Here is an 18,704-nt window from a genome sequence, read left to right as displayed (position 1 = left end):
ACACACAGAAGGTGAAAAGGGGATTCAAATATTTTCACATCACTAATTTTAAAGGCTTCAACCTTTATAAAATATTTATAATATTTATAATATATAAATATGTGTGTGTACATAAATATATAGAGATAGACAGTATACAAATGTATACTTGGCTTCAGTCATGTCAAGTGTTTTCAAAAGCCTCTTTGTGGAAGTTGTTGGAGTCTCAGGTAGAAGCCATCATTTGGTAGTCATAGTAGTATTTAAAGAACCACTAAGCTCTTTGACTTTATGGACAGCCATTCTCGTGTTTGGACTACAGACTAAATGGACTAAACCTCAATCTCCACACTGCTAGCAAGAGTGAGAGGAGGAGAAGGTAGGATGGAACACCTCAGGACCCAGGTCAGTTGATGGCAAATGGAGGTTTAATTGTCAGAAAAATTATAATATTAATTGGCAGAAATTGTTATAGGTAGGGAGAAGCAACAAAGTTTGAATATATGTTCATAAGTGCTTTAGGGTGGGAGGTTAAACTCTTAGTCTAGTACTCTGCAGATAATAAGCACTCAATAAATACCGCTGATTGATTGATTGAGGTGTGCTGTGGGAAGTACTCAAGTGCTTAAAGAAATACAGCATCAAATACATGGGTGACATAATAGGGAGGGCAAGTAGGGTAGGCAATGAGAGATTTGTTAGAAAATGATTCCTGGAAGTGATGTTATTTCAGTAGGATCTTGAAGATGGAAATTAGAGGTTTGTCAAAAGTGAAGTGAAGCATGTTCCAGGTAGGAGGGAGGGAGCTGTGACAAGCTGTGAGCAAGGTGAGTAAGGTGAGGGAGCTGTGAGCAAGGTGTCAATAAGAAGAGACATAAGAATGAGACACAGTCAGCGAGTTGGTATTAGAGGAGCAAAATGTTTGACTGGATTGCAGTGGAGAGGAATGAGGATAGGTAGCAGGGAGAGAGATGATTGAGTACCACAAGGCTGATAGTGAGGAATTTCTCCTGAAGTAGAGATGGATAACCAACTGACTGAGATTTCTGAGGATTTGATAGGAGGTGAGGGGGGTGGGGAGGGGTATGTATTTCTTAGAAAAATGAAGCAGCAGAGTTAAATATGGGTTGGAGAGGTGTGAGGCTGAAGTAGAGACTTAAGTAAAAAGATTTTTATGGCAAATGAGATGGAATATTAGAAGTACTTGAACCAGCGGGGTTACGGCTAGGTTGCAGAGTAAAGGCAGATTTTGGAGATGCTGTAAAGATAGATCTGGTCTCATTTGGTAATTTACTTAATATGCAGGTTAGAGGATTTACAGAGAAAGGATAGGTGAAACTGTGGGAACAGATAGGCTACCTGATTTGAACATCGGTTGAGTGAATTAGTGTATCTACATAGTGCATTTAATGTTATGGCAGAGATAATACTAATCTAAGGATGGTTAATGAACAACAATTGAATGGATGATTTTCCATATTTTTTCACACTAAAATGTATTTTAAAAATAATTGACTCATGAAGTAAATAGACAAAGACCAGATTTTCACATTGATTTCCCTATGGCCTAAAATAATTGCATAATATTGACTTTTGTTATGGAAAAGAGAGGTGTAACAGGAAAATTCTTACTACTAGCCTATAATCAATGTTCAAAGTGAACCAAAAGAAAGTTAAATGATAATTATAAATTGAACCAAAATGTTTGTTTTAAACATTTTATATGGAGGGCCATTAGGATTACTACATGTATGAATACATTCATAAGTATATTCATATATATGTATATACATCTCAGTTATTGCAAATTTAAGATTGTACAAGGCTCTAGGTAGTACTGGGGAGATATATTTCAAAATGGAATGAATCCTTCTGAATTTTCATTTCATTTTTTATGACTATCGATATACCCAGGTTTTTAAATAAAATGGTTTACTAATTTAATGTAGATTCTTCTCATTCTTTTTAATATTTCATATTTCTAAGTTCTGTTCTTTGCATTTTATTTGCAATTTGAATGGTTTAATTATGTGCTATCAATTTTCACTTAAAAGTAAACAACTTTCAAAAACTTTTTTCAAGAATTGCTTAACTCTAACCATAATAGGAATCATTTGTAAATGCAATGTAAATTATCTGATTTCAATATCTTAGAAAATTTTATAATATGATTTAACATTACTGCAAAGAAATGTCTAAATGCATATTTTATTTATGATTTGTTTTACCTTTTGTACTATATGATGTGAATATTGGAGGAATTGGTTTATAAGCATGGTGTTCCCATTTAAAATGTATATGCCACAATTCATTTCAGCATACACAAAAGGAAACCAAATTATTTCCTTTATTGCAAAGTCACAGAATCCACAAACATATCAATTTTTAAAGAATAGAAAATTAGCAACATTAGTGATAGGCAAATTTCTTGTAATATGCAATATAAGGACACAGTTTTTTTCAGAGGTGCCCATAAGCTACACATCTGAAAAATGTTTGTTTCTGATTGATTGATATAACATTCTTACAGAGAGCATTATCCATTGGAAATATGTTTAGTTCATTAATCAATTAATTATATTCCATGCTTACTTTGTATAGACTGCTGTACTAAGTGATAGGGAGAGTACGATACAACAGAGTTGGTAGACAGGTTTTTTTCTCTGGCTATAATAAGCTTATAGACTGTGGGGCGAGAGATAGGAATATAAATAAATAAATTATTCATTCACATACCCTCATTTAATGAGATCACATTAAAGAGTCTGATTATTTACTTCTTCCATGGATATCTATTGCAGCATGGAATTTAACTAATTTATCACTATCGAAGTGTCTAAATTGTAGGTAGCTATAATGGCAAAGTCAAAAGGAATTTGAATCTTCAAAATATCACTTTTCATTGAATACCACCTTTATTTAGAATTCAGATAAAAAAAAACCTCCTCAGATAAGTATTGTAAAATGCTATTCTGGATAAGTAAAGCCTGAATTGGGGAGCAAGTATAACAGGTAGTAAGATATTTGATTATCTTTTTCATTATTTAGATTCTTGAAGGTTTCCATGGCAAGTTTCAATTCAGTATTTATTTTGTAAGTTTTGAACCAAGTTCCAATCCCTACATCTTATATATCAGGAATATTACCATTTTTTAGAAATGAAAATGCCATATTTTAAAAATAGTAAAAAGAGAAGGAGAATCTTTGAAGACCACAGATCTGTTATGTTAGCATGGGGGAAATTAGTGAACATTTATTATAAAGATGGTGTTTATTTTGATTTCGCTCCTCAATTTGTCCCAGAATACATCTTCCCCAAAACATGATTTTCTTCTATTATTTTGCCATAAAATAACATCAAAGGTTATGCAGACATAAGATCAGATAAGCAGGACATCACAATTGAAGTTCACACAATCAATTGGCATAATTATATTAAGTCGATATTAGAAAGCAGGAGTCTAGTTTTTTAAATATAGATAAATGAATGCATTTCTAATGACTAAGTTACAGGACACAGTTATCAGAATGTCATTCCCTGATTGATCACCAATCTAACAAAGTAGTTGAAGTAGCCAAAGTAATGTGGGAGTAGCATTTGCATGTTAAATTGTGTTGTGAAGAGTTATAATATCTAGAAGACATTCTTTCAAATGTCCATGTATATTTTCATGAAAAGAGTGTTCTAATGGGAAGGAGTTTTGCGACTTGATTCTACCTATGACCAACATTTACTTCAAACAGTGACCCCATGTTAGAGACAACCAAAATTCTGAAACATTCTGTGGTTAATCCTACCAAATGGTGCATCTCAATCTTCCCTCAGTTAAACAACATTGTTCCAGCCATCAAAGAAAAAAGATTGCAACGTTTCCTTAGTTTCAAACTTTTCCAGTCCATAGCATTGTTCCCAGAAGAAGCTTTAAAATAATTTGGGCCAGGAAGCCTATTCTTATGGAAACTGACCATCCCTAAAGTGCCATTGCATCCCTGGGTCCAGATTTTGTGGGGACTCTTTCTCTTCTCTCCTGGATGAAGCACTAACATCCATCAACAGAGTTCAAGTCCTTGCTATGAACACTTCTGGCTATTATGCAGGCTGTAAAAGTTGTTCCATTGCCTGGTTAATAGCGGGTGGCACCTGCCATTTGCAGACTATCAGGAAGCAGCCCACACAGCTTGTTTGGGGGTCCTTGGGTCCCTCACCCTCCAGCCGTTTCTTTAATTTTCTTATAATAATAATAATAATAATAATAATAATGATGGCACTTGTTAAGCCCTTACTAGTTACAAAGCACTGTTCTAAGCATGGGGGAGGATTCAAGGTGATCAGGTTGTCATAGAGGGGCGAAAAGACTTAATCCCCATTTGACAGTTGAGGGAACTGAGGCACAGAGAAGTTAAGTGACTTGCCCAAAGTCACACAGCTGACAAGCAGCAGAGCTGGGATTTGAACCCATGACCTCTGACTCCCCAGCCCGTGTTCTTTCCACTGAGCCATGCTGCTTCTCTATCATTTGTAAAGCAATCACCTTGGCCCCTCTTACATTGCCTCACTGTTCTGCTACTAAGAACCCAGCCCATACTCTTCACTCCTCTAATTGCTAACCTTCTCACTGTACCTCAGTCTCATCTGTCTTGCCGCAGCCATATCCTACAACTGGCCTGGAATACCCTCCCCCTTCACATCTGTCAGAGAATTTTTCTTCCCACCTTCAAAGCCTTTTTGAAGACATATCTCTTCCAAGAGGCCTAACCTGACTAAGCTCTCACTTCTCCCACTCTCTTCTGTGTCTCCCTTGCACTGGAATTTGCTCCATTTTGTCATCTCACAGCACTTATGAACATATCTATGATTAATGTGTATTAATGTCCATCACCCCTGCTAGACTGTGGAAAGGGAATGTTTCTACCAAATTGGTTATATGGTACTCTCCCAACCACTTAGTTCAATGCTCTGTACATAGTAAGCATTCAATAGATGCAAGTGACTGAATTTCAACTGTTCATCACTTTAAGATCAACAAGGGTGAAAAATTCCCCAGGAAAGTAACTCAGGGACAGTGGGATTCCTGGGAAGCTTATTTTAAGAGTCTGGTTGTTTGTGCCACCTCAACCTAAGTATTTTGAGACTTACTGTATTGAATAGGCACAAACAATACTGGGTTAAATCTTTCTAGCAAATCCAACCAATACAAGAGATATTGTATAAAATTTGTTTGATTTACTACATTCAATCTTGTCCATAATCATATTGAAAAAAATCTAGTATCAGTCTGAAAACATTTTGCAGATTTTACATATTTCTTCATATTTCCAAGGTTAGGTCCCATGGTGGCAACTTCCTGGAAAGAAGGTACTAAAAAGCAGATGTAAAAAAGCTTCTAAGTAAACAAGCATCTGTAGTGCCTACATGGGCACTATCTTACCGATAATCATGGGACTCTCAGCAACATAAAATAAGTTCCTATTGACTTTAATGGATGGCAAAAAAATTTCCCATTGCTCATTGCTTAAAATACACTTGTTTTCCAAAACCAATTCATAAGAGAGGCTGTGGTTGCTTGTTTTTTGTTTACTTTGTTTTCTTGGGGTTTTTTGAGAAAATATTAGGCCAAGATATGATGGTGAGCCCCACCTTGTATCTACCCCAGCGCTTAGAACAGTGCTTGGCACATAGTAAGCACTTAACAAATACCATCATTATCATTACGAAACATGCTGTTGGCTTAAAATATCTATGGAAGCTCTATGATTCTAAACAACATATTGCTCTCAAATTTAATGTCTTTTCTTGCTAAGCATATAAGATGCCAATTACTTTAAATATACTTATATTAATCTCCAGTGTCATACACAAGTATAAATTCTCTACATACATTTTAAGGTGAGAAAGAGTCCTAATTTGACCTCCCAATCTATTATAAAAATTAGACTAATCAAGGGACTATTGATTAGTCTTTTAGCCTTATTTTTCCCTGATATTTTTTTCTAATGAATGTTCTTTAAAGCTTCCTTTTCAGTTTTATGCTAGTGATTGAAATAACTTGATATATTGGTAGGACTGAGAGTTGTCAGCTATTTTTCAAGAACTCTATTGAAATTATTTTATAAGAGCCTAATCTTTTTAAAATACTAAATGATGCAGTACTGCTGGTTAGGTTTTTATGATTAATTTACTATCTTTTAAAAAGGTACTATGTTGTCTTTTCAATAGTTGTTAATAAATTATCTTTTATAGTCATATTTCATCATAATTCTTTCAACTAATGATTTGAATTTGGATTTTAACAAGATTCCTGTGCAAAAGATGCTCCTCACGTAACACACGCCTCCAGTTCTATTGTCAAGAGAGTTTACTGTATCTTCTGTTGCTTTTATTTTTGATAGTGGCTATCTTTCTTCCTTTTACTTACCAAAAAAATGCCTTATGGAGTCAACCTGGAAATACTGAAAAGCATAGAATTTTCCAAAAAAAAAACTGATAAAAAATGTGGTTTTTCTCTCTAATTTTAGGTGATATGTATTGATAAATATTTGAGGGGGGGGGACAGGACAACTCATCTTTTGCCAGAAAATCTTTGTGTATGTCATGTCCAGCAATCCAGAATAAGAATATCCTATGACATTTTTCCATTTAAAAAAATATGGTATACATGCAGCACCCATCATTTTGAAAGTAATAATTCTGTTATTTGCACATTTGAATAAAGTACTAGTGTTTTGCTTCTCTATTCTAATTGTCCTGACAAAGCAAATGGAGGGAAGTTTGATCTATTAAGATGATCAGAAAAACCAAAATTTAAAAGAAAAAGTTAGCATCTAGTGCTACTGTGTGTCCCACAGGTTCTTCTACATTGACCCTCACTACCTCCACTGGTGAGTTAAAGGAACATATTACGACAACTGGTGCTCTTGCTGTTGCTAGCACACCCGCAGATGTTACTGTATCCAGTCTTACAGCTGTCACCATCCTTAAACATTCTGAAGAACAGCGAATGCAAGTAATGAAACTCAGAAACTCAGGTCTGGATCCCAACACGTCTCTTCATCCTGAAATTACACAAAGTACAAGGAGAAGACCACGAAATGCTGAGCAGATAGAAAGAACTAAAGAACTTGCAGGTGTTACTCATAGAGGTATTGGATGTTACTTTACTTGTGCCCATTTAGTTTTAGTCAGATTTTATTACCGTTGTTTTCTCAGGGGAGGCAGGTCAGCTATAGAAAGGAAAGTCAGAAAAGAGTTCAAATGATGTTAAGGAGATGAAAAGAACAAAGCTGGGTCCACAGTCCAGAAATTAAAGAAAAAAATGTGTTAATATCTTATTGAGATCAAAGTGAAAAGATAATTGTGCAGAACAGACCACTAGAAGCAGTCATAATCTAGGAAATGAGTGATTACAATCAACAAAATTCTTTCGACTCTATTCAGTCATTACTAGTGATAAAATAAATCATTTTGAGCCACTAAAGTTTTCAAAAAAGAGTTATCTGATGCTGTTGGTGTAGTTTGGGTATTTGCATGATATTATTTTCTATCACATAAACATGAATAAAGTAAAGATTACTTCATATGAGTAATTTGATTAGGAAAATAGAAACTAAATTTCCTAATTATAGCATTAACTTGAATTTGGCATTATATCCCCAAGTTATTTCTTCCATATGCATTACAGATTGCGTACCTACCGGTAATTTTACAGGGTATAACTGTTGCAAGCTCATCATTTTCAAAGGTAACAATCATGGTTGACATCATGGTTTTTAAAAATGAGTATTTGTTCACTTTTTAATATAATTTAACTGCATTTAACCTCTTAATGCTTAAAAAATGTAGGTATCTGTAACTTCATATTTTGTTATCCCAATTGTCATTTTAAAAATTCATATTCAAAATATTTTGCTTTCCGATTTAAACAATGTATATTTTCAGTTGTGTGGATTACTGAGGAAAATGATTAATAGGATATTATGGCTAAGGTAGATCAAGTTGATAGTATATTTTACTTCCATTCGATAGAAAAATAGCAATTAAGCAATTTTCCAAATGCATTTTTTCACTCCCAGTGCTCCATATCATATTTAAGTATTTTAAGGGTTTTTATGTTTTTAGGTAGTATATATGAATATAGTAGAAATCCATTTACTGCACAAGGGGAAAAATAAAACTCAAGTTTAAATCTTGATATTTCCCTATTAGTAAAGATGGTCATTAGCTAATTTCCTAATTTCCATTTATTACTCATTGAGTATACATTGAAACTTTTCTTTATGGCAGACATTCTGAAGCTTTACTTTACAAGCTTTTTTTTTTTAATATCTTTTTTTAAATCCCTAGTACATTTTCCTTTCTATTGAGAGATGTAGGAATAGTCCAGTGTGAGGTTAAGGCCTTCGATACATCTCACTTTATTAGAAGTGGAAAAAAATCACAATGAAATAGAAGAAGTCTCGATTGAAATTTGGAAATTAGAAAAATCTATATCTGGCAATATCCTTTGGCCTCATAGATATGATGAACTCATTTATTTTAAGCCATTGGGGTGTCCGTGCAACACGTTAGGTTTATATAAAGAGCTGGAAGGGATGCACTGGATCTGATGTTGCATCATTTTATATGGAGCAATTAAATTAGAAGGCTTTGGAAAATATCATAGGGTTCAAGTAAGCCTAATAAGCCTAAACCGAGAATTTCCTCATGAAGAAGTAATGGCAATGAAGTGTGAATGGAAAGAGGGAAAAGGGTAAAAGAACTGTTAATCCTGCAATTTACAAAGTGAAAAAGAAAAGGCTAATCTGATAAATTTCAAGTTTATTTTCAGGAAAACATTAATTTCAGTTTTGTAGGGTATCTAATTCCAACCATTGTCTCCCCAAAACAATTTAAACACTTCCTAAATTCTAAGATTATTTACTTTTCAAGAGTCAATATTCATTTTTATATTCAATTCATTTTAAAGCTTTCTAGATGTTTTCTGGAATTTTTGGATACTCTGAATCTAAATATTGTTCACTCAGTTATTTTGACATATACCTTCAATTTCACTTTCTGAGAAAAAAAGAGTATTGAATTTGTTGCAAATGAAATAATCCACCAATCTTCTCTACATTACTGATAGTTTAGAAATTTCACTGGCCATGCACATTCTGATAATGTGATCTCACGAGATACTGATGACAGAGGTAATCAATGAAGAAAACAGAAGACTCAGTAATGTACTCTTCAGTGTTTACTTAATCCTTAATAAGAATTAATTATGTTTGACATATTTACATATTTACACCTTTACATTTTACACACATATTTTACACATGTACTGTGGCTGTAGGTCACCTCTGCCCAGAGTGTGAGATGCCCCCTCTGCCTGAACCAAGCGAGGAACCATGGGGTGGGCAACTGGGTGACAGCTCGTGGGGCTGGAAGCCAGGCTCTTTGCTATGGGTGTGTAACGTAGAAGTGGATTCCTCCCGAGTGGGAAGTGCATGTGGGTGAGAGCTAGGTGCTTCATTATGGGTGTGTAACGCATTGGTGGATTCCTTCTGAGTGGGAGTCAACATGGGTGGGAGCTAGGAACTCCACCACTGGTGTGTGGTGTGGTGACATAAGTAGATTTGTCCCTAAAAAGAAGCACTTGTGCGTGGGAGCTAGGGGCTTCACCTTGGGTGTGTAACGCATCAGTGGATTCCTCCTGAGTGGGAAGTGCACGTGGCTGAGAGCTAGGCGCTTCCCCACAGGTGTGTAACACATCAGTGGATCCAGTGCTTAGAACAGTGCTTGGCACATAGTAAGAGCTTAACAAATGCCATCATTATCATTATTATTATTATTATAAGTGGATTCCTCCCGAGTGGGAAGTGCACGTGGGTTGGAGCTAGTCTGATCACCACCTGCCAACAAACCTCAAATGAATTCCTCCCGGGTGGGACCTGGGTTTTTTTTGCCACGTGCAAGTAATACACAAGTATATTTTCCTGATAGGGAAGCTCTAATATCATGAAATAATCATATCGCTGCCCCGAAAGGGAGGTTCAATTCCCGCATCCGAAATGATCAAATAATTCAATTGGCCTTGTGGAATAAATTTTGTTTAAACCTCAGGCTTTCTGTCCCTGGCCTCTCTCTCTTTATGTCTCAATCGACGAGGATAGGATCAGCGATAGGCAACAGAAAGTCGAGAGGCTGCTTGCCTGCCTTGAGGATGGGGGATGGACAGGCCCCAAGGTGGGCCAGTTGGCCAGAAGGATGGTGGCAGTCCTCAGGAAAGCAGACCTAGGGCTAAACTTGGCTCAGTGGTGGACGTGACCCACACTCACTGGGAAAGTCACTTCCTTTCTCTGGGCTTCAGGTCCCTCATCTGTTCTAATCTCTGGGGTAGATACAAGGTAATCAGTTTGTCCCTCTTAAGGCTCACAATCTTCATCCCCATTTTACAAATGAAGTAAATGAGGCACAGAGAAGTTGTGACTTGCCCAAGGTCACAAAGCTGACAAGCGGAGGAGTGGGGATTAGAACCCATGACCTCTGACTCCCAAGCCTGTGTTCCTTCTACTAAGCCACACTGCTTCTCATAAAACAATGATGGTATTTAAGTGCTTACTATGTGCCAATAACTGTTCTAAGTGCTGGGGTAAATACAAGATAGGATAGGTTGTCCCATGTGGGGCTCACAGTCTTAATCTTCATTTTGAGATGAGATAACCAAGGCACAGAGAAGTGAAGTGACTTGCTCAAGATCACACAGCAGACAAGCAGCAGTGGCAGGATTAGAACTCATGACCTTCTGACTCCCAGGCCCATGCTCTATCCACTGTGCCATGCTGCTTCTCTATAAAGTGGTGGAGCAAGGATTGCAGAAGAGGAACTTTCTCTACTTTCTCAAGGATCCTGAAGTTCCAAACCATGCATTGTCCATCTCAGCTGGACTAAAGCCGAATGTGTAGAGTGACAGGTGCTAAGAATGAATTGGGTATTCCCCTTTTTCAAATAAGTGGAAAATATGCTGACAGCTCAACAGTGTGCTTGCCAAATTTCTAAACTTCATCTCAGACATTCAAATTTAATGAACAGCTACTTTGGTTGAGTAAAAATAATTTTCATTTTTTTTCATAGCCAGCCTCACTTATGATTTGAAGGACTTTATTTCTCATTTTAAAATATAATTTGTATTGTATTTATAAATGTTTTGTTGTTTTCAATTATGAGAGGTAATTTTTTATTTCTGGAATGATTTCTGAATGCCCCCACAATCCTTGTTCAGTGCGTCATCACTTTCAGTAGTAATGTTAACAATATTGACTGTAATAATGAGTATGTATTCAGGTGTCAGATGTTTTGGATAAGTTACTCAATGTTACTATTTAGCCTTTATTTCTACTGTGTATTTTATTGCCTAAAATCATATTTGCAGGATTTATTTCTTACCTTTCTGCAGTATGAAATAATTTTTAGCTAATGCCCATTGATGTCTGGATACATTTTACTGAAAAGTGAATTGCTTCTGTGTTTTAGCATTTTTGTAACATGAAAAAAAAAATATTTTTCTGTTTTGAAGAAATGTTTAAATTCAAGGAATAGCATTGCATTTTTAATAGTAAATATATTTAAAAGGTAAATAGGGACTATCACTAAGTATTTCAACTATGCTATTTTAATTTTTATTTGATTCATGGGGAAATATGTTGTTTAAGGAGAAAAGTATGCATCCATATAGTGTTCCTTGGGTAAAATCAAGATTTTATTATGTTTTGTAGTTGATATTGCAGTTCTGGTATTAGCTACCCCACTATTTTGGAAACCTTCTAATATTTGTGCCAGTCCAAATACAAAACCCATGTGTTTCAAACATTTACAGTAGCTTTGCAAATTGGAGTTTGTCATCATTAGTTTTCACCAACAGTAAGATATGATTCAAAATACCTAATTATTTCATCTGCTGATCCTTACAATTATCTGAACAAGATTACAGTCATTGCTGTAAGTTCAAAGACTTCCGTATCAACAACTACAAAATAACATGGCTGATGATTTTGTATGCAGATTTCAAGTCAGTCATAAAGCCTCAAATGACTTTCTATTCTATTTGAGTACTATAAAAATATACATTATTGGAATATAGAAAGTTTTTTTTTTTTTCTCCTCCCAAACGTTTGAACTTCTTTGCTGTATAACCTTAAACAAGAGTCAAATAGCAGCAGCAACTAATAGAGGATATGGAATTGGGAATTCTGTCCAGCATCTAATTGCAAGAATTGTATAGGTGTCAGTGGACATGACAGAACCAAACTTCCAAACAAGACAAGAGAAAAATCAGGATTTAATTTATCACTCAGATGGAAAAGACCAGGTTTCTAAAATAAATATATCCGTCTCCTGAAGTTTAGGGCTGTCAGTCCAAGCTGAATGTCTGACTATCAGGCCATTAGGCAGCTGCCTGAGAATTATGCTTGGAGATAAACTGAAGTCACACACAAACTAAGCTCATAATCATATTATTCCATGCTAACTTCCTTTTTATCTCAGCTAAGGCCTGACTGGAGGGGTGCACTTTATGCCGTGCAGATCTCTCTGGCTAGGCTTTCAAGAGAACAATCAGGGTCTTTCAGCAAATCAGCACAGTTCACAGGCAGCTTCAAACTGAATCACTTCCCTTAGGTCAGCCTCCAGGAGAGATTAACTCCGTAGCCAGTTGAGTAGAGTTTTCTATCCTTTTGGCTGAGAACCTGAAAACATTCGCCACTAGCCCTAGGAGTCAGAGGCCTGTCTGGCATGCCTTCACAACCTGTAGCCCTTTTTCTCTAACATAAATTGCTCCTAAAATGTAAAATGAAGTCTTTGAAATCACAAAATATGACATAAAATTTGCCTAATAGTGTTTTTAATATGCATTAATAATGGCATAACCTTAAACCGCACATTATTTTATGCATAAACCTTGACAATAGCTTTCCAAAATTAGTAGTCTCGTAATAAGCCAGAACAATTTGTATTTGGCTTATTTTTATTTATTTATTCTTCATTCCACCTCTAATCTGTTTCCAACTCTCTCTGTTCCTGATAAACCAGTCCAAGACCATAAAGTCATCTATATTCCAAAATTATTCGTAATATGCCTCTTTAAAGCAGATACTCATGTTAAACAAGTTCAACAGGAAAGAGGAAAGAGAGAGCACATTAAATTATATTTATGATCAGCACCTGTTTTCCATTAGTCACAGGCTAGTGCCAATTTTCAATAGATAGAGGGCACAAGGACTACATCAATTTCTTACCGCCACCACCACTGGCCGCCCAAAACACCATCTGACTTCTCTACTATTCCATACCTACTAATGGACCAGAATTATTCAGTAGTTTTGTCTTATAGCTTTTTATTTCTCCTTTTAGCAATTTGTTCATTTATCTTAAAATGAAGTCATGCCTCAAATAATGAGGCATAACAGTTGACAATGCCAAAGACAGGTCTGTGCCATGAAGGAATAAGAAATAAGGTGCTTGGACAGAGAGGGGAAGAAAATGGTGCCAGGAAACAAAGCAGCAAGGGGAAATGTTTATATGCACATAATATAATATTAAGCACACTTGTAAAAATCTTTGATATCCTTGAGAAGCAGTGTGGGCTAGTGGATAGAGCATGGGTCTGGGAACCAACAGGACCTCTAATCCCAGCTCTCCCACTTGTGTGCTTTGCAACCTTGGAAAAGTCACTTAACTTCTTTCCTCAGTTACCTCTTTTGTAAAATGGGGATTAAAACCTGATTACCTTGTATCTGTCCTGATGCTAAGTACAGTGCCCAGCACACAGTGAGTGCTTAACAGATGCAATTTAAAAAATTAAAAATAAAACCTCTCAGCCACACTGATCTGACATCACTGTTGATAATATAATCTTCCAACCCAATGAACAGTGTTGTGTGGGTATGGGTGCATGTATGCAGATGCAGACAGAAGTCCCTTAATGCACAGTTTATGAGAAGTCAAGGTGGGACTGAATAGCTCATTGGTTCCACGTACCCTGTGGCATGCGCACTGTTTGTTTCCAACCATGTTAGGAAAAACGTTTTCTATATACTCAGAAATGGTGTATGGGAAAAGTCCTACTCCTGGGAAGTACCGTGGTAAACAACACAGGGAATAGGGTTACAGACTCTTATGTCCTCCATTCCTGGGGAACATATTGAACTCAGATAATGGGGAGAAATAGGGACCAATAAAGTGAAAATATTCACATGATATAGTTTAACCCACAACTCATATGACAGACTATATGACACCCATACCTTCCTTCTATTTCTCCTTTCCAGAATCAGTCAATAGTATTGACACAAATAGAATGAACACAAAATTGTAAAATGGAATTTAAGCAGCATTCTCTCAAAATATTCATGATAAAAAGCAAACAGAATAGACTAGCTTTAATTTTTTTCCTGCACAACATATTTTTCCCAATACTGTCTGTAGGTTGAGTACTTTATAGGCTTACATGTTTCTTTGTAATGATAACAATTGTGATATTTAAGTGATACTATGTGCCAAGAACTATACTAAATGCTGGGGTAAATGCCAGATAATCAGATTGGACACACACCCTGACCCACATAGGGCATGTGGGAGGCAGAGGACGTGGGTTTTAATCCAGGTTTCTCCACTTTCATTCAATTGTATTTATTGACCACATACTGTCTGCTATGTGACCTTGGGCAAGCCAATTAACTTCTTTGTTCTTTAGCTACCCATCTGTAAAATGGAAATTAAGACTCTAAGCTCCACATGGGACAAACTAATCAGGTTGTCTACCCCAGTTCTTAGAACAGTGCTAAACAAATACCATAATTGTTATAATAATTATTAAAAGGGAAGGAGAACAGGTATTTTATCTCCATTTTGCAGAAGGAGAACAGGTATTTTATTCTCATTTTGCAGATGATGAAACTGAGGCACAAAAGTCAATAACTTGCCCAAAGTCACACAGTAGGCAAGTGGCAGAGGTGAAATTAGAACACCTGTCTTGAATCCAAGATCAAGTTCAAATTCTATTTTGAAATGGCTAGATTGGAAAATGGATGTGATTTTTGTCCATTGACAGCTTCCTGATGAATACTCTTTTTGCATGAAAATCCTAGTCAGTTGCTTCTGTACATATATCAGTACTGTATAGTTGAGACTTTTTTTTTTAACTTTTGGGAATTAGGTCAGACCACTGTTTTTCAACAAGCTGTTTTACACATATGGATGAACCAATATTAGGAAATACATTGTTTACCATTTTATCAAGGCCAAGTCATTCATAGGTAATGGAGATATATGGTACTAGGTATTAATAAATTAGAATATAGGAAATTATTCTATTCTTATATATACACATCACATTTGTTGTATGCCTAATAATTTATTATATTTTAATGAGTCTCTCTGGATTTTGCTTTTAGAAAATTTTTAAGAATTGCTCATTGATTTTGATAAGCAAATGTGAGTTGTACACTGTCCTTAACTGCTAAAAAGACTCTTTGGAATAATCAGAAATGAAGGAAGAAGGAAAGCTTGCCTAAGTGTTTTGATCTTTCCCTTTGAAAATTAAAATATTTTCACTGACTGTTTTTATTCTAAGCTTATTACTGCCACGTAATGTTTAAAATTTGCATGGCACCAACCATGACAATTGATTTTGGTCCATCAATTTAATGTTAATTTAGACTAGGAAACAATTAAATATTGAAACCTAAAGTCACATGCATCTGTCATAAACCAGTGAGCAAATTCATGAAATACACAGAGAGTTTTAAGTAGTTTAGAAGATTTAATTAGTTCTTGCTCATATTAGGCAGAAATGAAAATATCACTTTGTACTTAACATTCTTATTTACTAAATGACCCATTACCCAGTTTATAATTTTAAAATAAAAATGAGTCTCAAGAGTATAATTAATTTTTCTAAAATTTTAATTTTAATGAATCTATACATGTTATAGTGCTTGAGTAATGCAGAAAGTCAAACAAAAGTTCTGATCTGTTGTTTTAAAAGAGAACTATTCACATGGAATTTTGTTGACAATTTGGGTTATGAGGTTGATATTTTATCATGAATTATAGTTTGGAGAAAATATTAATGAACACATTAGTTTTATTATTTTAATTCTATTAAAGGGAAACAAATATTACTAGATATTAAAACAGGAAATGTTTCATATGCTTCTGAGTTAATTTTGTAGTATTCCCCCTAAAATCTTTTAGGATATTTATTTCTACATGGAACAGTTATATTTCATAATTAGCTTTTTAAATCCACCTGGGACATACCTAACATAAAGGAAGAAGGTAGTGGGAATGATGTTCTAGGTAGCAGGACATTTAGGATATTGGCTAAGTACTCAGATGGCCCTCCTGAGATCATTATCCTATTAGTAAACAAAAACTCCTGGCCTTTTTTACCCTTTTTATGTTGAATTGTCACTAAATATTATTAATAGATTCAACCTTAGGGTAAATATGATGTGGTTGCACGATTTAAATAGTCGAGAAAATAGGATATGAAATAGTGCATTCTTGAATATCAACTATGCTTAGCAAGGAGCCAGCTTTATCAAATATACACTGTGCGCCAGTCTCAGGAAAAGCATATTAGAAAGTAAAATTCCAGTGTATGTAGAAGAGAAAATTCTCATAGCAGGTGATAAAAATTCACTGAAATTGTAGTAGTAATAGTAGTTATGTGATTTTTGGAGCACCTACCTAGTATCGCAGACTGTACTAAGCACCTGGGAGGATATGAAAGACACATCCCCTTCCTACCAGGAGCTTAAAAGGTTCACCTTATGCATAGATAAGGCAAGGAAAAGGAGAAGATATCATTTATAAAACCAAATGACACCCATTTTGTACTTATGCACATTATCATCTGCTATTTACTTTAAGTGCACCTAAATAGAATGATAGTGATATAGTGATATGGAATACATATCATTAATTCAGACTTTAGGTCACACATGGTTGAGAAAATCTCTTAACAAAGCTAAATAGAGGGGCAGCTATCTGTGTGGCACTGGCATTTTTCCTTTTTTTTTTTTCTAATGATACTTAAGCACTTACTTTGTGCCCGGCACTGTACTGAGGTTGGAAAACCAAGAAAAGAAGATGAAAAACACTTTTTTTGGGTTTGGAAGTTGAAAGGATCTGAAGCAGATTTTTTTTTTTCCATTAAAATCCTCCATAGAGAGATACTGTATCCATCCTTACACCTTACACATAATAAGCCCTTCATAAATATCATTAATCATAAAACCTTTTTAAAAACTAAAACTGCAGGAAAGTTAATGAGCAAAAAAGAAATGAGTTTCAGGAGGGGGTTATACAGATGCTGAAATCAAAAGATGTACAGTCTAATTCATCGAATATTTCAGTGGCTCTAAGTGTACAGGAATGAGTGATAATAATAATGTTGGTATTTGTTAAGCGCTTACTATGTGCCGAGCACTGTTCTAAGCACTGGGGGAGATACAAAGTAATCAGGTTGTCCCACGTGAGGCTCACAGTTAATCCCCATTTTACAGATGAGGTAACTGAGGCACAGAGAAGTTAAGTGACTTGCCCACAGTCACACAGCTGACAAGTGGCAGAACTGGGATTTGAACTCATGACCTCTGACTCCCAAGCCCGTGCTCTTTCCACTGAGCCACGCTGAGTGCATAGAAGATCATTCTAAACCTATTCCCTTATCCAAAATAAAAGTAGAGCTATTGAGTAAATAAAACAATAAATAGCTCTTAGAAGTATGGGGCAAAAAAAGAGCAGGATCAAAGAGGGGCAACTAGCTGTGTCGAACTGGCATTTTTCCTTTTTTTTTTAAATGATACTTAAGCACTTACTTTATGACAGGCACTGTATTAAGGCCTGTGGTAATTGCAAGTTAATCAGTTTGGATGCATCCATGTGCCATGTGAGGCCCTTAGCCTTAATCCCTATTTTACAGATGAGGTAACTGAGGCACTGAGAAGCTAAATGACTCTGACTCTCTCAAGGTCACAGCAGGGAAGTGGTAGAGCCAGGGTCAGAATCCAAGTCCTTTTGACTCCCAGGTTCATGATCTTTTCACTAGGCCATAGTGGTTCTCTAGCCTGACCTGATCATGCTGTCATATATAATGGTATTTAGTAAAATATTGTTCTAGTTATTGTCTGGTGATTCTGCCCCTTCAAAGTCTTATCCATCAATCAATCATATTTATTGAGTACTATACTCAGTGCTTGAGAGAGTAAAACACATGATAACAAATACATTCCCTGCCCCAAATGAGTTTACAGTCTAGAAGAGGAGACAAAAATCTATATAAATAAATAGGTGGAAGGTTGGGCAAAATGATTGAGTGCTTTAAAGTCAATGGGAAGGAGTTTCTGTTTGATTTGGAGGTGGATGGGAAACCACCAGAAGTTCTTGAGAGGTGGGAAAATATGTTCTGAAAATTTTTGTAGAAAAATGATCTGGGTGGGGAGAGACAGGAGGGTGGGAGGTCAGCAAGGAGGCTGATAAGAGTAATCAAGATGGAATAGGATAGGTGCTCTGATTAACATGGAGGCAGTCTGGATGGAGAAGAAACAGGATATTTTAGTGATGTTGTGAAGATGAAACCTGACAGCATTTAGTGCCAGATTGAATATGTAGGTTGAATGAGTGGGGGGAGTAAAGAATAACCAAGATTATGGGCTTGTGAGACAGGAAGTATTGTGGTGCT

At 35.7% G+C, this 18,704-nt stretch overlaps 1 protein-coding gene across 1 annotated transcript in view; it reads left to right on the top strand.

The window, feature by feature from the left end:
- CSMD3 (CUB and Sushi multiple domains 3) overlaps positions 1-18,704 on the top strand; it is a 778,187-nt gene that overhangs the window by 299,369 nt on the left and 460,114 nt on the right. Inside the window, 1 exon segment of the mRNA XM_029063925.2 lies at positions 6,826-7,119. Coding sequence (XP_028919758.1) covers positions 6,826-7,119 — 294 coding nt within the window.

This window comes from Ornithorhynchus anatinus, chromosome 4 (genome assembly GCF_004115215.2).
Source record: "Ornithorhynchus anatinus isolate Pmale09 chromosome 4, mOrnAna1.pri.v4, whole genome shotgun sequence".
Lineage (NCBI taxonomy): Eukaryota > Metazoa > Chordata > Mammalia > Monotremata > Ornithorhynchidae > Ornithorhynchus > Ornithorhynchus anatinus.
This window is presented reverse-complemented; position numbering and strand designations above follow the sequence as displayed.